The 25,701-nt window shown below is 35.7% G+C and overlaps 3 protein-coding genes across 6 annotated transcripts in view; 1 reads left to right on the forward strand and 2 right to left on the reverse strand.

The window, feature by feature from the left end:
• The window catches only part of LOC100852578 (cullin-associated NEDD8-dissociated protein 1), a 44,029-nt gene extending 37,320 nt beyond the window's left edge, over positions 1-6,709 (reverse strand). The window contains exons 1-5 of one of the 3 annotated variants that reach the window (XM_010659609.3): positions 6,404-6,709; positions 6,164-6,223; positions 4,933-5,031; positions 4,601-4,770; positions 3,698-3,908 (exon numbers count right to left, since the gene is read on the reverse strand). In XM_010659609.3, the coding sequence (XP_010657911.1) occupies positions 3,698-3,908; positions 4,601-4,770; positions 4,933-4,968 (417 nt within the window). In that variant the 5' untranslated portion in view covers positions 4,969-5,031; positions 6,164-6,223; positions 6,404-6,709. Of the gene's footprint in view, positions 1-3,697; positions 3,909-4,600; positions 4,771-4,932; positions 5,032-6,065; positions 6,224-6,403 lie in introns of all 3 variants that reach the window. The other 2 variants (XM_059741212.1, XM_003633370.4) reach the window with 2 other exon arrangements.
• Positions 6,710-9,966: 3,257 nt separating this feature from the next.
• LOC100855405 (proteinaceous RNase P 2) lies at positions 9,967-18,592 on the forward strand. The gene is made up of 6 exons (XM_003633368.4): positions 9,967-11,374; positions 12,760-12,861; positions 12,956-13,131; positions 13,514-13,634; positions 15,945-16,013; positions 18,029-18,592. The coding sequence occupies exons 1-6, from the start codon at positions 10,478-10,480 to the stop codon at positions 18,317-18,319; spliced, it is 1,656 nt and encodes a 551-aa protein (XP_003633416.1). The 5' UTR covers positions 9,967-10,477; the 3' UTR covers positions 18,320-18,592.
• Positions 18,593-18,871: 279 nt separating this feature from the next.
• LOC100260864 (CLP protease regulatory subunit CLPX2, mitochondrial) overlaps positions 18,872-25,701 on the reverse strand; it is a 30,200-nt gene continuing 23,370 nt past the window's right edge. Inside the window, exons 5-15 of one of the 2 annotated variants that reach the window (XM_059741214.1) lie at positions 25,019-25,065; positions 23,901-23,975; positions 23,737-23,814; positions 23,218-23,274; positions 21,571-21,641; positions 21,371-21,470; positions 20,482-20,586; positions 20,242-20,304; positions 19,982-20,104; positions 19,517-19,675; positions 18,872-19,039 (exon numbers count right to left, since the gene is read on the reverse strand). In XM_059741214.1, coding sequence (XP_059597197.1) covers positions 18,968-19,039; positions 19,517-19,675; positions 19,982-20,104; positions 20,242-20,304; positions 20,482-20,586; positions 21,371-21,470; positions 21,571-21,641; positions 23,218-23,274; positions 23,737-23,814; positions 23,901-23,975; positions 25,019-25,065 — 950 coding nt within the window. In that variant the 3' untranslated portion in view covers positions 18,872-18,967. Of the gene's footprint in view, positions 19,676-19,981; positions 20,105-20,241; positions 20,305-20,481; positions 20,587-21,370; positions 21,471-21,570; positions 21,642-23,217; positions 23,275-23,736; positions 23,815-23,900; positions 23,976-25,018; positions 25,066-25,701 lie in introns of both variants that reach the window. The other variant, XM_059741213.1, reaches the window with a different exon arrangement.

A 25,701-nucleotide genomic window follows, 5' to 3' on the forward strand; every position in this document is an offset into this window, starting at 1 on the left:
GTTAGATTCCTCATTTCTTAGGATAGTTCCATGACTAGGAGCCAAAGGAAGTGGAGGTTTTTTCATGAAATCACAGCATATCAATAGGGATATTTGACAATAATAAGAAACCATCTTCCCCAAAAAAATATGGGACCAACATGGAGATAGCAAATGTAATGCTACAATGGGCATGATGAAGTGCAAAGTTGAAAAGTTTGAAGTGGAGAAAAAGTCTTTTCAGGTTAAGTTTGAAGGATCGAATGGCGGAACTTGGGTATCAATAACAGAAAGGAGCCGAGGTTTTGTTGTATCAGTAGGATTTGGAAAGGAGGAGTTGGATTGGTTGATGAAGCTTTTGAAGAAAGCTGTGGAGTTGGAGGCTTCCAGGGGATTCATACGAAAGATTAAGGGCAAGACTAAGACTCATTTGATGGGATTTGTTTCAATAATAGACGGCGTTTCATGAAAATCACAGAGATTGCTACAAAAAGGAAACCTTTACTTCTTGTCATTCCCGAGGGTGTTAAAGGCAATGGGTGGGAAGACCTTAGGAAGGCGATTCTTTCAGTGCAAGACTATTCTGATCAAGTTGGAGGAGATTTGAAGGAGGAGTTTCGAGATACTCAGATGAGAAAGGGCATACATAGAGGTGGTCGGTCATACGCGAAAGTGGTTGCAGAGGATGGATTTAGGATTGGAGTTCCGTTGTCAGCTGGAAAATGGGCCAGAGCCATAATATGCGAATGCAAAGAAAAAGTCCAAGACTAGACTCACAAAGGCAAAGCCATTGCGAGGATGATGGGTGTGAAAGGAATGGTGTCTATAAATCCCATTTCCACTTTCAAGGGGTGTTTCTTTGTGAGTTCAACAAGGAGAGCAGAATGGTTCCAAGAGCAAGAAAGACTTTTAGTGAAAGGAAGGTTTGTTCTTCTAAGAAGATGGTCGCCAAGAGAAAATATGATTATTCCCGGAAAATTCAGAAGGGGTTGGTTAGAATTAAAAGGTCTTCCTTTTCACTTGTGGGATGAAGACCAGCTGAAATTCATTTTGAAGAAGTGGGGGAGGGTAACGAAGGTGGCAAGGGAAGCTGTGTAGCTGTTGGACTTGACGAAGGTGAAGCTGTGGGTGGAGATGCTTCCTAATGTCGTGCTACCAGCGTTGCTTGAGGTGGAAGACGGGGCCTAGAAATATACAGTAGCAGTTTCAGTCACTAGAGAAGAGGATGAAGACGACACTGTCACGTCCGAGACAACCCATTGCAGGAACGAGTGGTTGAAAGCGGGAGGTTGCGTCTCTCAGTGGACAAAATTTGCAAAGGGGCTACGAGGTAGCATCAGGGACAATGAGTGCTACAATAGGAAGCTTCTTCCTCGGGCACGTTATCGGTGCTCAAGTACAAGTCTGGCGGCCAAAAGAGAGAATGGATGGGAGGGAGCAGCCTGGGCCCAGCAGAAGAAAATGTTCTTGGGCCCATAGAGCCTGAGACTTCTTTTAAAGCCCAATCTGTAAGGGCCTAAAGAGGGAGGAGGAGTCGTGGGCTTCACGCTGGCCCAGATGCTTCTCAAGTCCACGAGACTTTAGCAGCATCGTCTCCATCTCTCCAGCGAGAGGGTTCCTCTGCAAAAGCGACCACGCATATAAAAAAGAAAAAGAAATGGTTTACCACATCTTCTTTCATTGCTTGAAAGTAATAACCTTGTAGCAATTGACTTTTGCTCTGTTTGAAATAAAGTGGGTAATCGTGCACTCTTTAGTAAAGAAGATTCTCCTAAGCTAGAATAGTTCATTTTTGAGAGAAAGAGGAAGAAAACTTGGAGAGTTGCTACCTTATGCCGGTTTTAGACCATATGGAAGGAAATAAATAAGAGCACATTCGAGAATACTAATAAACTCGATCAAGCTCTCAAACAATTATTTATGTTTAATTTTTTGTAAATGGGTGGTAGAGAATGGGTGGTTTGGGTGTTAGATGTCTCTCGTTGCTTAATAGGGCTTTTTTTTGTAAACAGTGTTGGCGCTTTGCAAACAAAAGGGGAGCTCTTTGGAAGCAAGTTATTAGTGGGAAATATGGGGTAGAAAAAGTGGGGTGGAGTTCCTGTGGAGTGAGAGGGGCGTATGGGGTAGGCCTTTGGAAAGCTATAAGAAAATAATGGAGTCTCTTGAGTAATAGAATTGCTTTTTGATGTGGGAAATGGCAAAAGAGTTAGTTTTTGGAAGCATAAATGGTGTGATGACGAGGCCTTGTATGTTTCTTTCCCCTATTTAGTTGCTCTCATAGTTTCAAAAGAGGCACAAGTGGCGGATGTATGGGACTCCACGATTGAGGATGGCAATTGGAACCCGAGTTTCTCTAAGCCTTTTAATGATTGGGAGGTGGATATTGTGAAGAGTTTTCTTTCAAGAATCCGAGAGAAGAGGGTGTCCCGTGACTTGGAAGATAGGGCGCTTTGGACAGTGTCAAAGAACGGGAAGTTTTATGTTAAGTCTCTCTATGATGCTTTGGAGCCAAGTGATACAGACCCTTTTCCAAGGAGTATCCTTTAGAGCTCATGTGTTCTTACCTTGGGTTTTTTCGCTTAGAAAGAGGCATGGGAAAACGCCTTAACTTTGGATCAAGTGCAAAGGAGGGGCTGGTCTCTAGCAAACAAGATGTTTCCTTTGCCACGTCGAAGAAGAGACCATTGACCATATTTTACTTCCCTACGCTAAGGCTAGGGTGTTGTGGCAGTTGCTTTTTGCTCTCTTTCAAATGTCTTGGGTCTTACCCTTGTCGATTAAAGTGACCTTTCTTGGTTGGCATGGCTTCTTTGTAAGCAAGAAGCGCAAAAAGGCTTGGAAAGCAACCTCGTTATGTTTTTTTCGAACAGTTTATTAGGAAAAGAACATACTTGCCTTTGATAATGAGGAGTTGTCGGTACAAAGGCTGAAAAATTCCTTTGTTTGTACTTTTTTGGTCTTGAACTAAGTTGTGTATAGATGAAGGGTCTCTTCCTTTAATCAATTTTTTTTATTAGTTGGGCTCTAGATGAGGGCGGGTGGTGTTTTCTGTAACCCCTCTTTTTTGTAGATTCTACTATTAGGTGTTTTGTCATATACTTCCTATATGCTTTAGGACGCCTTTGGGGTGCCCTTTCTTCTATTTTAATTCAATATTGATTTTACCAATCAAAAAAAAAATGTTTAATTTTTTGAATGGCTTAGAGTGTACACAAGAGACCATTCTTTGTCTATGTAGGACTTTATCGATTGACCGAGGTCTATGTAGTGGGTAGAAGTTGGTTTTTAAGTATCCCTCCACATGACTAAGACCCTTCAGTGCCTTTATATACACCGACACCGTGTATACTTAAGTATACTTTTTGCTAGGCATTCTTAATATATATGTTATTTGCCTATAAAAAAGAAGAAGAAGAAGAAGAAGAAGGCTCCCCAAGAACTAGAGAGGATGGATATCATCTTAAAAGCTAGACCTCAATGCTTCTTTTGCGAGTTCATGTGTTATTTTATAACATTTTACCCATCTTACTGCAACTAATGCATAGAAATTAGTGCTCAATTTTCAGTTAAATAATTTATTTTCCATATTGCCATTACTCCAATAATTCTGCATTTTTATAAAAAATAAAAAACATATTATAAACGTGAGAACTCTTTTTCATTCTCAAATTCTAATAAGCTTCAACGCAAGTATTGAAAAGTAGTTTTCAGAACTTACAGGGCTAGTTATCCCCTTTATCAACTGCGGAGAGAGAGAAACAAGAACACATTGTGCAACAGCAGAGGTCGTGACTTCAGAAACAATTGTCTTCAGAGCTATACTTGCAATGTCACGATGTTGATCTTTCCCATTTAGCAATTTATCGCAAAGTTTATTGGTCATCTCCACTAGTCGTGTCTCACTGACCTTCTTGACCAAAGGTGCAAGACTGCAATGCCATATTAAAACAAGGAACGAGAATTACATAAAAAGCAATGTAACTGTTCAACTACTTGTATGTTCAAATCCAAAAGCATTCATGCCCAAAAATAAAATAAAATAAAAGAAGAAAAAAGAAAGAAGTTACAAGATTGATATCCAAATTAATCAGTTGTGCCTTTAGGTGCTCATTGTATACGTCATGTGTATTTTGATGCACCATCTTTTTTATGCTTTCTAACATATTCTTTGCTTATCAAAAAAGATTGATATCTAAATTAAAACCTATACTTTGAAAAAGTCAGGGAAAAAAACTCTTTTTTGTTAAATGCACCGATGTTTATTTTGACTGTTGTTAGGTCTAACACGAGCAACTAAGAGCACATGATGCAGCTTTTCTACTGACCTGGCACTTACAGGGAACGGAATCTTATTTCTCACAAATAATAAAATTTTGAAGGAAACATTTCAACACGTTTTCAAGTAAAAATAAGTCCTACTTTCCAATCAGGTTGTGGAAATATAGATGATGTTATGATGTCACATCCAAACACCAATGAGGTACATGATGATCATGAAAGTAATGCAATAGATTCAACCTTTAACAACAAAACTTTATTAAAGCCAATACTATGTAGCTAGGTAAAAGAGTAACATTATCACTGATCATATAAGAATGAAACGAAATAACAAAATCCAAACCATTTCACAGCCAATCCAGAAACATCTCCAGCTGCATCATCAAGTTGTTGTAGGACAATGTTTGACAACTTTATCTCCAAATCAGCATCAGCTCTAAATCCTTCTTTGTTTAACTCATTTAATAAATCAGAAGTTGCCATATATCTATAGTCTTTATCTTTACCCGTCATCTGCAAACAAACCCAAACAAGCCAAAAGACGATAATTACCAGCCTAAAACTCTTCACCATCAAAGAAAAGGAAACTGCCAAGATAGCAGAAAATTAAAAAAAATTAAAAATCTTCTTTTGAAAAAATAAGCCCACAAAAAAATACAAAAATAAAAAACATACCTTTTCCAGTATACTGGTTATGGCTAAATTCGCCATCTCTGACTGATTATATCCAAGAGTCTTTATCACAGAAATGTCAACCCTTTATGTTACCAATAACTGAGTAACAAATTCCAGTTAAGAAAAATCAGTAATTACAAAATTCTATATTCAGTTTAAGGACATTAAAAAGGAACATGAAAACCTTTCCAGACAACTCAACCTAACACAACATTAATCCACTGAGGCCATCGAAGGGAACATGAAAAATTTTCCAGACAACTCAACTTGACAAAGCATTGATCTATTAAGACCTTGTTTGGCATCTGACCAAAATGGATTAGAAGCCTTTCAGGATAATGACTCATTTGTAGGAGTGTCAAATCACCACTTAAAGTGCTCCACCCTTAGTATAAAATGGGTTCGGACCGAAAATTTGAAGATGCTTCTATGACTAGACACTAAGCCACCTTAAACAATTTTCCTAACAGAATACTATAGATCTACGAGCCTAAGACACCTTGGGTTAAAAAAAAGAGACTCTGTACAGGTAAGCCCAGGGCGTACAAGACAATTCAGATTTCAACTTTCCCATTGCCCAAAACGAAAACAAAAAAACAAGATGGGTTCAGTTTCCAAATTCAATAAATTTCACAATTCTATACACCCATACTCCAGACTACAAGAACATGCAAACAAAAAAAGAAATAATGTATCACAAAAAGACCAGATAAAACCTCTTATCAGCCACATTGTCCAATCAGTCCACGACCAACCCTAACCTAGTGTCCCATATGTAAAATAATGGAAAAAAAAAAAGCAGTGGTAGGGCTCCCCTTGATTGCCAGTAAAGCTACAAAATTATAGAAAACAACAATTCAAATCTCCGGTTTCCATCTAAACATACCACGAGCACACGCGCACAAACACAAAGAGAAATGAGAAACCAAAAAAAAATGAAAATAAAGTAACAGTCAGCTGGATGGCAAGAAAAAGAAAAAAGAAATACAGTTCCAAATCTGATTTTCATGTAACCATGCCATAATCACACTCACTCGGACACATAGAAACGAGAAACTACCAAAAAAAAAAATTGAAAACAAAGTTTAAAAAAAAGAAAAAAAAAAAACAACAACAACAGTCCGTTTGGATACCAAGAAAAAGGGCAATGAAAAAATAGTAATTCCAAATCTTAGATTCCTTGCGCCATTTCATTCAGTTCCAGAAACACGAGCAATCAACTCAAACTCACCAAACCGAAGCAAAGCCGCTGCGGCTGCTGCGGACGGTGGTGCGAACCAATCGCCAAGCTCTGCGGAGTTCAGATTAACAAAAAATAATAAAATAATCAGAAATTAGACGGATTCCGATCATCTTTTACTGCATTTTCCCGGGAACCAAACATCGGATAAAAATAATTCAATAAAAATAACATAAATAAATAAAAAAAGAGAAACCCTAGAGAGGGAGGTAGAGATACAAAGAGCAATACCTAGTGCGACGATTCTCCCTGTAGCCTCTCCCTCTTTCTCACTCCACACTGACTGACTGACCTTCTCTCACTTGGATCCGTGTGTTCCTTTTCCTTCTCTCTTTCTTTCTTTCTTCCCTTTTCTTTTTCTTTTTTTTTTTTTTCTCTTTTTAACTTTTTTCTGCTCTTATTTTCTGGAGAAAATTATTTTCTATTTTGTGGGCTACTCTAAAGCCTGTGGATTTTGTGGGCGTTACTGTTTGACTCCGGTTTTCACTTGGCTTGCTTGCCAAGTACTTTCCCAAACTCCTTTATCATGAGTTCTAATGGCTACGGAATTCCCAGGAAAATTATAATCCATATATTTTAAATTTTTTAAAAATAGTTTTTCAAATAAAATTATTTATGTGAGATTAATTACCATAAAATCAAATTTTGATTGATCTCTATTTTAATAATAATTAAATTAAATTAAAACAAATATATTTTATGTTAAGTGTATTTAAACAAAGATATTTTCAAAGTGACAAATTAAATTAAGTTATAAAAAAAAAACATTCAAAGAGAAAATCAATCAAAACCTAGTTATTGGAACTTTTTCTAAGGTTGTTGATGTAATTGGATAATTTAATATTTTCAATTAAACCCATAAATTGAATAATTTTATAAAATTACTCTAAAAGGTTTTAAGGTACTACACAAAAGTCATTGAAAGTTTCAAAACTTAAAACGATACTTCTAAGTGTTTTATAATGCAACTATCGAGTTGGTTGGGGTGAATTAGTTGAGGGGTATTTTCACACCCTTTCCTTTCCAATAGTTAAGGTATAACTAATTAAGGTAAAACTTCGATGGATTGAGTTTCTGTCAATGGTGGATTGATGTTTTGACCTCCGACGGTCACTTACCAAATGTTAATGGGCTAGTAAACCGGTCAAACCGACCCTAAATTATGTATACCGGCTACTTTTAACTTCTTATTTTTATTTAAAGACTTCAAACTTTATTATTTTGTAAACTTTACATTCCAAGATATTTATTGAACATATTTAAGCCTTATATGAGTTTTTTAAATGCACGTTGTTTTAAAACATCCATATTCATTTTGTACACCTCAATTATAATTTTTCTATATATCATTTGAGCTTTAATTTGTATTAGGATTTTTGCGAGATTATTGTCTTTCTATCACTTCTTACAACCTCTACAAGGTGAGTTCGAGTGTAGAGTATCATTTGAAGTAATAAATTTAAGTATAGGATATCACTTTGCAATTCTCGAGTAGGGTATCACTTGAGGAATTATTAAATAATAAGGTATCTTTTGAATATTATAAAGGTCCATTGTAGTAATCTAATGGTAAAAAGGTTGAAGATTTTAGCCTTAAATTTTTAGTTATAGTGAAACTTTCATTTGTTTAAGAGCTCGAGGTTATAAATGTAGGTTAGATTGCATCAAACCACTAAAAAAACCGTAAGTTTACATCCTTTATTCCTTGCTTTTTATATATATATATATATATATATATACAATTATTAATCATTGTATTTATTACTCAATTGCATATATTCTTACTTATATTCATATAATTTAAATTTGAAAAAAATGACTATTACGCTATTCATCCCTTGAGAGGTGAGTATTTTAGGTTCATATAGCTAAAATCCTAACAATCATCAATCATCCAATCTGTCATAAATGGACCATTTAAAAAATGGTATTGTTGTGGTTTAAACAATAATATGTTAGCTGATAATATTTTATAGTACTCATAGGTTATGTTTTGGTTCTCGAAAAAGCACTAAGGAAATGAAAGAAGTGTTAAAAAAAATGGTTTTCTTTATATTTGGTTTCACAATGGAAAATACAAAATAAAAAAATATATAATTAAATTTGTCAAAAAATTATATATTTTGAAATTATTTAATCTTTATAAAATAAAGAAAAATAAGTCAAATGAATTTAAATAAGTATATAAAATTAATTTATTAAGTTTAAACTTTTTTTTTAATTTTCCTTTGCTTTTCATCTCTATTTTCTTTCACATTTTCCCTTAAATTTTTTATGGAACCAAACATCGCCATAAGATTTATATTAAAAAATGAAAAATGTAAAACTATTATTATTATTATTATATCATGTTATACATAAATTTGTTGTCCTCCTCGCCTTTTTTTTATTGCATTAGCATATCTTGTCAGCCTCCAACAATTTTGCTATAACCCAAACATTTCCTAAAGCATTCAGTTAGAACAAGAAATAAATAATGCTATGAAAAAAATTATAAAATTAGGGGTGGCATGATAGCGCACATTGTTAATATATTTTAAAATAAAATATAATTAAAAATAATAAAAATAAAAGTTCATAAAAAATATCAAAGCTCAAAAATCAGTCTTATTTTTAATAAATATATTTTCAATATATAAAATGAGTCAAGTCTAAAAAATTATTACTGATATTTTTTATTTTTTTATTATTTAAAATATAAATTAAAGTTATTTTCATTCAACGTTTTTTTATTATTTTATATTTTTTAAACATAAATATTTTAAAATTTTATTTTTAAAAACATTTTAAATATTTTAAGAGAGAAAGAGGTTTTAGGGTAGGAAATTTTTTAACTCAAATATTTATTTTTGAGGATTTATTGGAAGAAATAATTGATTAAAAATATAGAAAATAATATTTACATTAATAGGTAACAATATATATATATATATATATATATATATATTGTTTACTGCTATCTTCCTATTGTTTACTGAAAATAGGTTACAATATATATAGACCCTATATATATAAACATATAGAGTTTTAATGTAAAGCCTAATAGTAGATTGACAAATCTATTGAGTAATCATCTAAACCCTTTTATAACCCTAAAAATGTCTAACATCGGTTAACAACAGGCTTAACTTGATAGGGATCGTCTTAGGCACACTGATGAAATAAATAAAAATACTTTAAGAGATTTAAGGCTAAGGAAAATCAAGAGCTTACGGTGTTAATCATTTGTGAATATGTGAGAGGCATATCCAGTGATTCATCATATTGTGATCCTTAGGTAGACTATATTTTTTTCCATATAAAAGGGCCTAGTTAGGTTGGTATGACTCCAAACACCTACGAGCTTAATGTTATTGCAATTCACTTAAGTGGATCATTTTTCTACCCTAGTGGTTCTTATTGGAATAGATGAACTTGATGCTCTATAAGATTCATAATCTGAAATGTTAAGGTTATTAGAATGTCTGAATGTGTTGGAGAAAACTAGATTTCTACCTTCATTTGGGTATTGAACAATTTTTTCAACTCTCTCGAATCTCTATTCTAAGGTTGGATCGATATCGGCGAAATGCCAAGTTTATAGAAACTCAACCTCATTCCACATGATCCTTTTAGAGATTATGAAATTTGACTAGTTTAGTATATTTGAGTGGAAGAGAATAGTTTCACCTTTAGGACTGGTGCATAGTGCTCCAGGTCCAACGCTCATGGTCATACTTTTATAGGCAAATTTTGTGATGATGGAAACATGATTGTTTCCTTAAACTTGAATTCATGGGCCTCAACATAGAGGACAACTGAATATAAGATATTAGCATCTCTTAATTTAACCGTGAAGTTAAGGTAACGGTTAAACTAAACAAGACCATCATTCAATCTTGCTTGAATTGCTCAAATAATAGAATATCGATAATCAACATATCCACTATCCCTTAAACACGTAACAATTGAGGTGTTTAAACATATTTTTGTCAAAGGCTTGGCTGCAACTTGATCTTCTTGTTGTAGGCCAATCACCCTAAAACATCTTAAGAAGCTAAGATTATTTTCTATATTTAATGAAAATAGGTTATTTTGTTTATTGTTATAGAGTCTTAATGAAAATAGGTAATATATATATATATTATAATTGAGGTATAAAACGAATTTGGTTTTTAAAAATTATTTTCAATTATTTTGAATTATTAATATTATTTTTATATTTCTTTACTGGGCAGAGTTCGGCTTCTTGAGTTTAGGGTTAGGCTGCCAGTTAGGCTTTTGAATCTAGGGTTTCTGTTGGACTGCCACAGATTTTCTTAGAAGATGAAGAAGAAGAAGAACAATAAAACAACCGTAGAAGGCAAGTTCCGATTCGACCTCGACACCTGCTCCAAGCGCAGGGATCTCTCTGGCGCCGTCGCACTCTTCGAATCCGCAGTTTCCCAAAATTTCCGTCTCATTCACTACCACTTCAATGCTCTTCTCTACCTCTGCACTATATCAATCGATGAACCTTCCTCCAAAGCTCTAGCCCTAGACTATGGTTTTCGCATATTCGATCACATGGTTAACAGCGGCGTCACCCCCAACGAGGCCACCATCACCGCCGTCGCCCGCCTGGCCGCCGCGAAGTCTGACGGGGATCTCGCGTTCGAGGTGGTCCGAACAATGGGGAAGTATGAGCTCTCGCCGCGGCTACGGACGTATGGGCCCGCGTTGTACTGGTTTTGCGCGAACTTGGAGGGCGAAAAGGCGTGGGCTGTGGAGGAGCATATGGTTTCGATGGGGGTGCATCCGGAGGAGCCGGAGCTGGCCGCGCTGTTGAAGGTGAGCGCGGAGATGGGGAGAGGAGATAAGGTGTATGCATATTTGCATAAGCTGAGAACCGCCGTGAGGAGCGTCAGTGAGTCGACTGCGGAGATTATTGAGGGTTGGTTCTGCGGTGAAGCGGCTTCGGAGGTGGGCGGTGTGGATTGTTGTTTGGGTGCGATTGAAGAGGTGGCATTGAAGAACGGGGGTGGTTGGCACGGGCAAGGGTGGATTGGGAAAGGGAAGTGGTTGGTTTGTAGAGCCAAAGTTGATTCGAGTGGCCAATGTGGTTCTTGCAGGGAGCAGTTGGCTACTGTTGACATTGATAGGGCTGAGACGGAGACGTTTTTAGAGTCAGTTGCGGCCATGGCAATGGAAAGGGAAGTCCGGTCCAATTTTCGGGAGTTTCAGGTGAGTGAAAGTTTTGTGGATTCGTTTTTTTTTTTTTTTTGTGTTGTTTAGAAGGTTTTACTTCAGCTATGCTTGGATGCTTAGAAACTTGTGGAAAAGACCCTCGACTTAAATGCTGACATTTGCTTCATAAACTACTTCATCTTAAGCAAAATCTTCGTCTCTTTCCAAGACCCACAGTGAGAATAAAACCAAGTTAGAGTTTTTTAAACTGTGTAAAATGGACTGGACACCTTGGTTCTTTTGGTTGACTGTATTTCATTTTTCTCTGCATTCCAATCTAATTTTGTAAACATCAAGACTTGGAATAATTGGGTGGTGGAGCTGGAGCTGATCATGTCCTCTATTAACTGATTTTGGGTGTGTTTAGTTGCATTAGGTTTGTTCCATGTACCAGTGAACACTAATCAAGATTTCCAGATTTCATAGAATTGGAATTTAAAATCAGACTAATTTCTTTGCTGCTGAAATGTTGAATTTGTTTTTTTTTACTGATCTACTTTCTTTGTGTTGGTGTTTGGTGTCTCATAATACCTATTAAAAAACAAAATACCTTTAGTGCCCGAAAACATGGTTGTGACCTTCCATAACAAAGAAGGTGGCGCTTATTGATTTTCCTGCAACTTGATACTGGCAACTTGGTTGATCAAGGGAATTAGGATGATTCCAATGCTTGTCACTCATTTGTCCCTTTAAACACTTTTAGTGTCTTAGTATGTTCACTTTGTGCTGCTTAGATTTATATTATTTCAAATGACTGAATTCGGTGAAATCTGATTTTAACTTAAGGGACATGCAAATAAACCTTTAATTTTGTTTTATCTTGTCATTTATGGGTTTGCATTTTTATTTAAGATTTTCCTTCTCAACAAGCTGGGGACAACTAATGATTTAAGAAAATTTAGATTAGCTTTTCCTTCCAAGTTGACTGGGTTAAGTAACATACAGATTTTGAATCCCAAAATCTTTGTAAATCCTTGTTTTATTTTGAAAAAAGTTTTGGACAGTGGGATCTGAGATTCCCAAGTTCCAAAATATGCTTATTGGGGTTTTAATATTCTTTTGAGCTGGGAATTTCATTCCAACAAATTCCTCATAGAACTCAAAGTTTCTCTGCTTTGTAGATGATTGTACCTGATGTGGTAGTTAAACTCACTAATTGTTTAGGTGGAAGAAATTGAACAATGCAAGATATGCATTCTATACAGCAGTAAAGCCTGAATAATTCTGTGTATATTGTCTGTAAGATCTCATGTACATTTCATCTTCATTCTTTCTAGTGTAAAGCAATTTTGCAAACATTATTTTACTTATTTTTTTTCTAACTTAGTTGGAGGTACCTTTTTCCTTAATTTATTCATTTTTTTAATTTAATTTGACTACAGGATTGGCTGGACAAGCATGCTGATTATGAAGCTATTGTGGATGGAGCAAATATTGGGCTCTACCAACAGAATTTTGCCAACGGTGAATTTAGTATTCCTCAGGTTGTGCAACCTAATTCCTTGACTTGTCTCCCTCTTTTAAAACAGTCATTTTATCTGACCCATTGCCCTATTTCTGAATTTTTCAATAGAGCAGCTTGATGCTGTTGTGAAAGAATTATATGATAGGAGCCAAAAGAAGCGGCCTCTAGTCATCTTGCACAATAAACGTTTTCGGAAACTTTCAGAAAATGCTTCCAATCGAAAGCTGCTTCAGGAGTGGTTGACGCAAGGTGTGCTTTACACGACACCAAATGGATCCAATGATGATTGGTAAGACTATTTAACCGAGCACTTGCATATTTTTGCACTTCCTGCCTATTAATTAACTTTTATTTATAAAATCCCTGTTCTAGCAATCTTACCTTTGTAAAACATTTGGCCATTTTTTTTTATGCACATGTTCTCCCTTTGATCCAATCCTACCGATTAGTTTACACTGCTAATATTCCTTCTAAGACCTGATGGAATATTTCTTACTTGGAAAATGTTTAAATTCTTCAGTCTGTTAATGACATTTTAAATTTGGGCATAAGAATTTGAATTTCATCCAAAGTGGGGGCCACAACCTGAATACACATGCTGTATGCAGGGTTGAGTCACAGTGGCAGATTTATATTAATTTTGTTTTTGATAGTTTTTAACACTGATCCAGGTATTGGCTCTATGCTGCTGTAAAACTCAAGTGTTTGCTTGTGACAAATGATGAAATGCGAGATCACATTTTTGAACTCCTAGGAAGCAGCTTTTTTCTCAAATGGAAAGAAAGACATCAAGTATGTGCTGTCTAAATTCCTAGTCTTTTATATGATAAATTTGCTCCTTACCTTTTTTCTATTTTTTGATCAATCTTTGTTAATCTGATTTTCAGTTATTTATTTCAAATTTGTTTTCGAGCTGCAATTTTTAATATAAAATTTACATTTATTCAGGTTCAAACCCACTTATATTTTTATAGTATTGGATCTACTAATTGTTTGTTTGATTCATCTTGGACTTCATATATGACTGCTGCATGTCATGGTTCAGATTAGAGACTTTGCAAGTTCTAACTAATGTTATTTAACATGAATTTCACTCCAATTAATAGTTTAGAAGAAAGGGGCTGGATTGCATAAAGGGCTACTCAGGCATTCATGGTCAGAGATAGGATTGTCATAATCCTCCTGCCTTCCAATTAAACACCTATTCAAAGATCTCATCCTCTATGCTGTTTGAAAATATTGCAAGAAATCTCTGTCCTAATGCTCTTCAACCTCACCATGGTTGCTGGCTCTGGCCTGTTGTTCTCTTTCACCACATCTTTGTAACTCTTTGACCAATGTCTGGATAGATCAGGCCTTCCAGCATGCCTGCAGGCACCAACACTGAACTGCCCCCTGACCTTTTTTCCAGATGTCCTTGGGGGATTTCAGGTCTCTTAGCTTGATTACTTTGGCAGCCCACTTCAGCAACTCAAAAGCCTTCAGGGAGGATGATATCTCCTTGCATCTTTCCAGAAGTCATGCCAATCTCAAAGGTTGCCCTAAAGCAGTCTGTGACTTCCTTGACATTCATTCTCTCTAGTGGTAGTTGAACAATGGACTGATCCTTAACATCTTATTATCCCACATTAGAAGAAAATCTCCACCATGTTTGTTTTCCTGTGTCATTCAAACCCTGCAAATTCCAAGTTAGAATTGAAGCATTGTGGCACCACAATAATTTCTCCCTCTGGCTCTCCTCTATCCCTATGTCAGAACTCCTGCTGCCCCTTTCATAAGAGTTAATGGAAGATGCCTGCTTCCTTAATACAATGCTTCCTTGAGCTTGTGCCCAGTCTTCTCCTCTTGGAGCTTCTGTTAGCTCTGCTTTTACTTTTCAATGTTTTCAAACAGGTTCATGACTTGTCGTTACAAACACTTCCAAAAATACTCGAATCCCTGATCACGCTGAGGACCCAATCAGAAGCCTGATCCTACTCTGTTCCCTAACTCACACCCCACATCATCTCCTCACTTCTCTAATGGTTCCCCTAGAGCCAGTCTTATTCTATTTAACTGGCTTTGCATGCCGACAGCTACAGTTTGCTTAGCCAACTTAGGATGAACAAGGACCATCGAAAAAAAAAACTAAGATCAAGAGTTTACAAGCCACCAGAAATGGATGGGAATGTGATTGACTGACTCCACACTGAACCCATTATTGATTTGGCAAACTAGACTATTGATGTGTGTGAGACACTATGCTTTTCTTGAATGCAAAATATCTCAAATGCAAAGTTTTGGAGGAAAAGGGTCATCTTGAGCTGAACTCTAAATGCAAAACTTAAGTTCTGAGGCTTTGCTGTAGGAAGACCATGTATCAAATGTAATTGTTGATACTCATCTAATCATGTCTATAAAAAAAGAATACTCATCTAATGGTACCAAATCTCTTATGCATACTTGTCTTGAATGAGAGCCTTTTGATAGCATAGCCTAGTGCTATTTAAGAGCCTGACATTTTTTTTTTGTTACAAGGTCTATCCATGTTGATGAGCTTTTCTGTATGAAAATTTCATTCCTCATTATATGAGGGGTATGAGTGGTCCAAACACTTGTTCACCAAGTTAAAGTGGGATAGTGAACCAAAAACTCTTCTTGAATGATTTTTGAAAGTGTTGAAACTAGTTGCTTTTTGTTGAAGATAGTGGTAAATAAGACTCAGTTGCCTATGTAATATTTTATCTAATTATCTTCCTGGAGACCATATTTCTTTTCTTTCTTTATTCCCCCCTCTGTTTTCCACTTTTTGATAAGAAACTTTCTTGTCTTGTGTGAGACCATTTTTTTTACCCTCTGCATTAAATTATTGCTATCCTAAATAACCATTGAAGTATCCTCAATTCCTATCCAGATTTGGATGGTTGTGATTTCTCAGTGTGAACTCCTGTATGTTTCTGATGCTAGCATGTATGAATATCATATCATGATGCCTTTTATTTATTCCTTTTCTCATGTTCTCTTCTCTTTCTTTTAATCAAGTGATGAATTATGCCTACCAAAAAAATGAAAAAAGATTGGTCTCCTTTATGCTTCTAATGTTTCTGATGCTGCCTTTCGCAGGTTCGATATACATTCGTTAAGGGTAATGTGAAACTTCTGATGCCGCCTTCATATTCTTTATTCATCCAGGTATTGTTCCAATTTCTGAAAAGTTAGTTTCATTTGCTGGTCTGTCTTGTTTACAATTATTTTATTTTATTTTTAGATAAGGTGTAAATTTTATAAATAACCAAGGTATATAGGACTTATACAAAGGGTACCAAAAGGGGACTTATTTACAATTATAATATAAAGTGAGTTCTACCTTCTGTTTTCTCCTTTTACGGAGTTCTTCCTTTCTACCTTATTGATGACAATGCATGTAGGAACTTGTTCTCTCTCAGGGATTTAAATTTACGGTTTAACTCCTGAGGTTACAGAACAATTGTCCTGCTGTTTGTGGTTAATTTGCATCTTAGAATGAATCAGATTGAACAAATTAGAATGTTTGAAGTTTGAGATAAGATGAGAAGCAGGGAAAAAAATGGTAACAGGGAATGGAGAAAAATTGTGGATGAATGGGCAAACTGATTATAATATAATGAAATAATGAAAATTTAGGAATCGTTAGGAGCATTTGGAAATCTATAGCCCCACCCATCATAAACTTTTTTTTTTTTTTGATACGTAAACACAATTCATTAAAGAGGCAAAAACCTCAACGTATACAGGACGTATACCAGGCAGCAAAGGCCAAAAACAAGCAAAAACCAAAAAACAAACCACCCCTCAACTGGAAGCTATCCACTCCAGGAAATCTAACAGGGAATGCGGCTTCTCCTCCATATACAACTTAGCCCAACCCCAGATATAACAAACAAAAGAATATTTGAACCTCTGAATTGCTAAAACCCCCCCTCTAAAAGCTAATCTATTCCTTTCCTTCCAAACCATCCAAAAAATGAATAATGGAATGGAACTTCAGAATTTCTTCTTTTTTTTTCCCACAAAAGAACCTCCCCAACTATATAACACCTCCTTTACAGTTTTAGGAAACACCCATTTGACCCCAACTAAGCCCAACACTAAATCCCAAAGCTCTCTAGCCACTGTACAATGAATAAGTAAGTGATCCACGCTTTCCGCATCGCAAGCACACAAAAAACACCTGTTCGGAAGCTGCCAACCTCTTTAGTGGGAGGATTGTGGAAGGGATGTTTATCAAGTGAAAAAGATTGGTAAAACATCTTTTATGAAGGGTGTTCAGTCTTCTTGGGTTGAGGTGGAGGGATTCCGAGGGGTGTTTTTGTATAAAATCTGCTTGGAGGTTCTATTTTGAGGAGGAAATGACCCCAGCTGATGCTCAGGATCTGTGATCCTCCAGAAGTGACATTTTTTTGTAATACATAATACTATGTCATTTTTTAATGGAAAAAAAAGAAAAAACTTTTTGTTGCTTGACAGTAGGGGGGAGGGGGGATTTTAACTTCTGATAAAGAGTTGAAGGATGGAGCTCTGTTAACTGTTGGTTGGTCGTGCAATTCAAGTGAACGGTCATTTCTTCACCTTATTTGGGTCACTTGGGTCCTTCTGCATTATTTGGTTGGAATGCCCTGAGAGGAATAATGAAGGGGAGACATCTCTTTTGAGTTTGGCATGGTGCCTCTTGATGGAGAGAAAAAAGCATAATTACCACCACCCCTTTCAATTTGAGACTTTGAAAAGCAAGCATAAAGAAATTGTTCTTCTTTTCTGCCTTCTCTCGTGTTTTGCTTTGGGACTTTTTTTTTTTTTTTTTCTGTACTCACTGTAATCCAGGTTCACCCTCATGGTGCTTCTCTACTAAGTTACATTTACCTGTCAGGTATTGTCAAATCCTTAACTTATTGAACTTCAACTTTAATTTTTGGCTGTTAAAACTTCTAGGTTTTAAGCATAAATGGATCACTGATTCCTCAGAATGTAGGACCTGATCCCCATAAGAAACCACATCCCATATGTAGCCGAGTGATAATAATTATCTGCACTTGGTTGCTGGATGCTTGCAATATCTTTTCAATGGAAAACAATTAACAAGGATAAAATGTTTTCTTTCCATTAAAAAGATTTTGATTTCTAGTTAGTCTTGTTTTTTTGAGCATTGAGACCAACTATTCCTTTTTCAGGAATCTGTGAAGGGAACATGGCATGTGCCCGTAGCAAGCGAAAGCAGTGACGAGTCTTTGAGAACGTGGCACTGCATTACTAGGCCCAGCTCACATGAACTCAATGGTAAAGCTTCAGTGAACCTGGAAACTTGTGAAATTGATCGACAAGAACAATGTGATTTTAAATTGAGCTCCTGTAAGTCAGAGGGTCTCAGAAACGGCAGTTGTGAGAACAAAACCACAACAATGACAGGTAAACGAAAAGATAGGTCACCGTCTCCATCCCCGTCCCCGATGCAGCGGCACTAATCCTATTTATAGCCTGCTTGTGTGGGCAGCAGCCAATTCAGTTGGCTTACATGATGGGGAACATCAACGTGTCGTAAGTTCTACGATCTTGCGGATAGAGCTTTGTTTTTTTTTAAGTAATTTTGATAAATTATGTGTAGTAATGGTGTGCTTTTTGATAATCAAGCCCTCGATCCCTCTCAATGCTCTACTTTGGGTTTACCTTGAAACCCTTTAATATATGCCGTGATATTTCATGTTTGGAATGGAGAGTAAAATTTTGTGGGTTTCAAATTCTCTTCCACCCTTTCCTTGCATCGTCTTAATTTATTTATAGTTTTATAAAGACTTTTAAACTAAGTAAAATTTTTTTGTTGCATTTGTATGGGTAAAAGCTATGGTAGGTAAAAAGTTGGAAATATTTTTAATTAAAAAGAAATTATATTTCAATTTTATAAAATAAGTTATAATTTCAAATTTGTATTAACGCCATGGGCTTGAGGTGGTTTCTGCCTTCAGTTTTTTTTTGGGTTAGTTGTCGAGAAAAAGCTGAAAGAACGAAAACAATCACCCTTGCGAGTTGCAACTATAATTTTTATATAATTGGAAGTTTTACATATGATATAAAACGAATATGTGATGGAAAAAAAGAAGAGAAAAGTAGGGAAGTTAGAAGCTCAAGGCTCTTGATGAAACCTCCATTTCTCTCGGCAACAACTCCTGAGCCATCTCATCTCTTCCCTGCAGTCCATGGTGGTGAAATACAAATGACGAGGAATCAAACCCAAAATTTTCTAATAAATGTCTTAGGAAAATCAAACTAAAATATATGTGATTATTTGGTAAACGTTCCTAGAAATTGTTTTCTTGTTTTCTTTCCACTTCAAATTTAGATTTGACAATCTTTGGATTTTTAGAAATTTGAAAACAAATTTAAAATGTTTTCAAATGTTTTTAGGGAGTGTTTTGAGAAAAAAAATGAAAACTTTTGCATGGTACGAGTACCTAGTGCCCTCAAAACTTTTGATACCTAATAACTTTGAAACCTAGTGCATGGTATAAGTTTTCAAATAGAATTTTATTCTTGAAAACTTCTTAGAATTCTCAACTATTATTGAAATTGTTGCCGAGGCCCTTAAACAATGTTGAAAAGAATTTTTGGCTAAAAACCAAGTTCAGAAGGATCCATGTACATGGGGGGGCATAAGGAAAACATACCAAGGGATTGCTGGATTTTGTTTCATGAAGAAATTGCTCCAATGCACCCTCTCCACGAAGTACTTTTGCCCCACACCCCTGTTCTTCTATCGACTCAACAGCCTCTTCATCAACCAAAACTGCATCCACCATATCTGTTCCTGTCTTCACGTCTGGAATCTGTGCATCAAGCCAACAAATGCAAAATATTAGGGACAGGCATAAAACATCACAACCCGCATCTAAATGCAGATATGCCATATTTCATTTAAGGCAATAGGGTTCGGTTTCTCCAGAGATATTGCAGATGAGGAGACTGTCATCACCACAACTGAGACATTTAAGTTGGAACTGCTTTAAGTGTTGTGATGGGGTTTCAATGGGATTGGCAACCGGCAATGGTGATTGCAACAAATGTAGACGAGCCCAACCTATAATATACATTCTCCTTATCAGATTGGGTGAGAAGTAAAGATTAAGTTATACCTCAAACATGGCTTCCGTTAAAATCTTTTCTAATATGGCTCTTAAACTTCGGGCACCAGTGTTCTTTGCAATTGCTTTCTTTGCGATCAACCTCAGTGCATTCTCAGTAAAATGTAACTTGACCTGAGAAGGTATATAAGGAGAAACGGTTACCACATCAGAGAATGCCTCATCTACACCAAGTGCCAAACTTTCAGAAGGGAAGAAAGAAGAGAGAGTAGTATTTTTCTTCCAATAAGGTGCAATTGACAAGTTCTTACATTGTTCATGCTGAGCATTTTCTTGTACTGTTTACCAAGAGCATTTTTCGGCTCTGTGAGGACCTGTTGGGCAGAAATAATACCAGAAAACTTGTCATCTATTGTGTGATAGAAGTGGGAGCTTATTGATTTCAATCTCAATTTGAAATGAACTTTGGAGGATTCTGTTCTCCAGGTTAAGAGACAACACTGAACAAATGGCTAACTCCATTAAGCTCCATTAAGAGAGAATGGACACACCTGAACAAGTTGATCCTCGTTTAAAGCCGATAAACTCACTAAAATTGGAAACCGTCCAATAAATTCAGGTATTAAGCCATAAGCGATGAGATCACCACTTTCAACCTGTGAGTCCAACAGAAAATTTCAGGCTGACTTTCTGGATAAATTTGTTTCATAGAAAAGTAAAAATAGCGGAAGTACACACACATCTCCAAAGGTTTCCTTCCCTGAGGTTTCTCAAATTACAAGAACCTCCCTGTGGGCCACTGATACTATTGAGGGACATGGGGGGTGAAAAAGTGAAGAAAGAGAGTGATTATAAGTATATGCTTTACACCTTATTTCCTTCGTACTGCAGTTCAATTTGTCAGAGCACTACCATGTTAAGGTGCAAGCAGCAGGTACAAGGCAAATCAGTTACTATGGATCCAACAAATACATTCACTCAACCCTCTATTTTCAGTGAAATAAGTCCTTGAGCAATAAGTCCTAACACAATCAGATTTCTAGGTCTTCCAAAGCAGTATATCACCTACCCAACCCTCCATTAGAAGCCCTTGACAAAAGTTTTGTTTGCAAGAACTCTCCTACTCTTATTTAGCAAGTAGCTTATAAAAAAAGGACTGTTATGACTGTACTGTAGATGATTAAACATGTCATTTCAGAAACAAAACTAGCTGCATTTGAGAGAACTGTCAGAAGGCATATGATAGAGCCAGTGCACTAAAGGGGAAGTCAGTGTAATTTTGGGAACCCCAGTGAAGATTTTGGTAAATGTCAAAAATCTCAGTTGCCAAATTTGCCCAAAATAAAAATACTCAATGAATCTCAGCTCAACAAATGAAACATAAAAAGCTACAATGAGCACAGTTGAGATTTTTTTGGCAAATTGGGTTTTGATTCTCACAGATTCTAATAATGATGATGTCACTACAGCATCAGTTAGTCCACCAGTTCTCATGTTCGCACGAACTGGTGCTCCAAATCCAATGGAAGAATCTTGTCGCCTTGTAAAATAAGTAATGAAAGTTATGAATTTTTCAAACTCTTGTCACTGTAAAGCAATCTTTGGTCTGTTAACAACAAATATTAAAGAAATGGCACTACCTTTCTGAAATGGTCTTTTCCAAATCAACAAATGCTCCACCACAAATAAAAAGGATATCTTTTGTATCTATCTGCCAAACATTACAACAGAATCAGGAGATTCATAACAGAAAGAACATCTGAAGTCTGAAGATAACAGTGAGATTACAAACTTTAAGAAACATTCAATTGTTTATTCACAATTCATGGTCCCTAATGAATTACTAGATTATTGTAAAATGTTTTTAAGAGCATGAGAGATGCAGATATCAAAGAAAGGCATCAGAAAAAGATTCCCCAACGGGTTGAATTTTTAAGCTCTTCCAGAACACTGCTCTAAGCTATAAGCATCACAATCACAGTATCGGGTCATAGTGAAGGAAAAGAGAGGAGAGGAAGAAAACTTCAGAAAATTTCCTTCCAAGTACAATTTCATGTTAGGGTTTGGCAAACTATCAAATAAGGGGAATCACATCCATTCTTCTGGGATTTTACAAGCAACAAATTTAGGTTTTTAATTCCCTTTTTAACTTCCAAGTGCTAAAACCAAGAGTATCCTCAGGATTTTTCATTTTTTATTTTTTGATAGGTAACAGATGTATGCTCAGGATAGTCATGTCTACCGACCTCCTAGGGGCTTATACCTCCCTTGTAAGAGAGGAAAGGAGGGTTGCTTCATATCTTCGCATCAAGAAGGACTAACACACTTAATGATGAATTTGTTGAATAAGAAATAATTTTTCTCTCTTTTGTATCTACAACAGCATTTCCTGGCAGAAAATTCAAAGGGTTCAGCACAGTAGAAAGCAAGTATTGCATCATTGGTCTTTTCAATATCACAAAGCCATTTCCCATCATGCCAAAGTAATTTTGTTTTCTTTGAAGAAAAAGAGAAGTTTTGCCAGTAATGTTCTTTTTTCCTGTAAAAAACATCATTGATCATTTCTATATTGCAAATCCATTTCACATCACCCCAGAGTAATTTCGTTTTCTTTGAAGAGAGTGTAGAAGTTTTGCCAATAATGTTCTTTTTTCCTCTAGTTTTTACATGCATCCAGAATTAAGCGAGGTGCATTTGGCACCACAAAATCTTCTTTTTGCCATCAATTGGGTTGCTGTCACCTAAAAACAATCACTGTTGGGGAAATAAATGTGTTGAGGGCAATTTTATATTTTTAATGTGTAATAATACTGTGAGGAGAAGCCCTTACATAGGGTTAAGCTCTCTCTTTTTTCTATTCTTGTCTTCTCTCTTTCTTTCAAATGCATCAACAGTAACAAAGAAAATGACTTCCATCTAAGTTTCATACGAGAAGACATCCTTATTATAGGCAGCAGGCAAATCAAGAGTTCTCAAAAGGATACATTCCTAACCTGACAAAAAAAAACTATTGTTAAAGTTGTGTTTCAGAAAAGCAAACCAAGAAGAAGTTGACATGAGTAAGGCAATAGTCTTCTTTCAAATGATGAGGAAGACTGATTGAGATTATCATACATCATATATAAATGAAAAAAAAAAAAAACGACAAAAAGGTTACTAGAAGGCATATAAACAAGGCCAATAATCAAACAGTAATAAATATCATTAGCAAGAAATGTAACGAAAAAGATATAAGGTAAATATGCCAAAACAAGAAATAAAAATTGGTGCATTTTAATGCAATATACCTGAATGTTATCACCACGAGGATGCTTCCTACCTCCTTTATCAGGGACATTCACTATCTGGATAAGAAGAACATTTAGTCTAGATAATTCACAGACGATTATGTTGACAGTTTGAGATCGCCCGGAGGTGCAAAGGCGATAAAAATATTGATTCATGGATAAATAAGTACAGGGCCCCAAAACAAAATTGTGCTGAAGAAAGTCTGTGATATGGAGAGGGAGAGAGGGGTGTTTAAATGAGAATTTGTCCCTGTAAACAGATATCCTTCCTTTATTAGCCACTACAGGTTTAAAAATAATTGAACAGGATAGACCTGTGCTTTTGAAACTAAATTAGCATAATTGTGCATGATTTGACGCCAATCAATTAAGCATGTCTTGATCTATGAAAAGTATGTATGAGACAACAAAATAAACTCATAAAGTTGAAAAAAAAGAAAAAAGAAGGCGCACTCCTCAAAAGATTAGTCATCAAATTAAATAGCATAGACAAAACTAATTTACAATTGATGCACTCACAGTTCCTTCAAGCATTTTCAGCAATGCCTGTTGAACGCCCTCTCCAGATACGTCTCTGCCGGTGTTTAAGCTCTCAGCCTGCACAAGAATCTCCACCGGATGATAATAAAAAAGATATAGCTATATCCAATTATCCACTTCATAAACTAAAAAAGAGACTGGACCTTCTTAGTTATCTTATCGACTTCATCAATGTACACAATCCCTTGCTGAGCTGCTTCCACATTGAACTCAGCAACCTAATTGCCAATAAGAAGAATCATAAAACATTTTATAGAAGATAAGAGTGCAGGTGCAAAGATGTGGTACAAACCTGTAAAATAATTATTTATTGAAACGATCAATAATGTTTAGAGTTAAGGAGAGGAAATGGCATCATTAACATTCATCAATAGTATATTACAAAGATGAGTTTATGTAAAAGTACTCATCATTCTTTTTTTTGGGGGGGATGGGTAAACTACCACAACCCTACCCCAACTCCTTATGGACCTTACCTCTTGAGCCAAGCCTCGAAAGCAAAAGTACTTATCATTCATGATCAAAGTGGTTTCAATTCTACTAGGAGAGCACCCAGAACAGACGCACAACTTGTATAATAGCAGAGGTGAAGCTTACAAATTAGCCCCTAAACTAGGTTCAACTGGCAAAGGGGTTGGAGTGGAAAGAGCAGGTACCAAGTTCAATTCCATATAGCACCCAAAAAAGAAGAAGAGGAAGAAGAAGAACCAGAATAGACACACTTCTTGTATGATAGCAGAGATGAAGCTTACAAATTGGCCCCTAAACCAGGTTCAGATGGCAAAGGGGTTGGGGTGGAAAGAGGAGGTACCAAGTTCAATTCCATATAGCACCCAAAAGTACAAAAAAGAAACAAAAGGTTACCCACAAAGAAAAAGAAAAAGATGAATGAGTCTATTGCTTGGTGAGTCCATTACTTAAGGAAATGCATAGAAAGGGAAGGCCAACACAAGCCTTGGTTGGGCTCTTAGGGCACATGAATAGAGACTTCTAGGCCATTGAAGCTTGTTTTATTCCTTTTCTACATGTATCACACTAATATATAATTCAATTTTCTTCAGCTACATGTTTCAATAAAAGTGTGTGGACTCAAACCACAAAAAAAAAAAAAAAAAAAAAAGACAGGAAAAGAGAGTTGCTTCAGTGTATCAACAACTAACAAAACTGATATGGGTACAGAAAATCAACAGATAGGAGTGAAAAGTATTAGAAACTATCAGGATAAAGGTGTGCTCAACTGCATAAAACACAAAGGCCATACCATAAGTAGTTTATGCAATATTGATTCCACATCTTCTCCAACATAACCTGCCTGGGAAGAGAGAGAAACAACAGTTGCGCTCATGAAATTCAGGTCAGCAACAAAATTTCCTATTCATAATATAGCTGCAATCAGGATGTGGTATTATAGCAAATCCATGAGGCAAAGTTTAATCAAGTAGTTGAAATTTATTTTCCCAATGAAACTAACATCATTTAAAGTGACTGTGTAGAAAGATAAAAAAATTTACAATTCATTGATTACCACCTATCAATATCATGACACTTATCGCATATCAAATTTTTTCACATGTAATCCATATCATTAAATGAAATAAGAGCATGTGTCACATGGGGTCCATAGAAAGGAAAAATGGCTTCGAATCAAATAATTTAAGTAGTCTTTATAATTAAAAGCATAACTATCAAATAATTAATTTTAGATAGTTATAATAAAAATAATTTTCATAATAATAATAATAATAATTATCCCTAAAAAAATTAAAAAATAATATTAGAGAAAATTTCTTAACCCTATAAATAGGGTGGCTTTTGGCTTTCTAGCCACTTGAAAAAAGTTAAGAGAGTTGCCCTCAAGCTACAAGCCCAAATTTGAAGATTTGGGAAACAAGTTAAAAAATTTAAAGAATGAGTGTGAAGATTCAAAGGTTTTAAGAACAAGTT

Source organism: Vitis vinifera, chromosome 12, assembly GCF_030704535.1.
Source record: "Vitis vinifera cultivar Pinot Noir 40024 chromosome 12, ASM3070453v1".
In the NCBI taxonomy this organism is placed as follows: Eukaryota; Viridiplantae; Streptophyta; class Magnoliopsida; order Vitales; family Vitaceae; genus Vitis; species Vitis vinifera.

Coding starts and splice junctions, on each gene's coding strand:
- LOC100855405 (XM_003633368.4), top strand. CDS start 10,478: ATGAAGAAGAAGAAGAACAATAAAACAACCGTAGAAGGCAAGTTCCGA. Junction 13,635..15,944: donor AATGGAAAGAAAGACATCAA/GTATGTGCTGTC, acceptor TGCCTTTCGCAG/GTTCGATATACATTCGTTAA. Junction 16,014..18,028: donor CATATTCTTTATTCATCCAG/GTATTGTTCCAA, acceptor TTCCTTTTTCAG/GAATCTGTGAAGGGAACATG.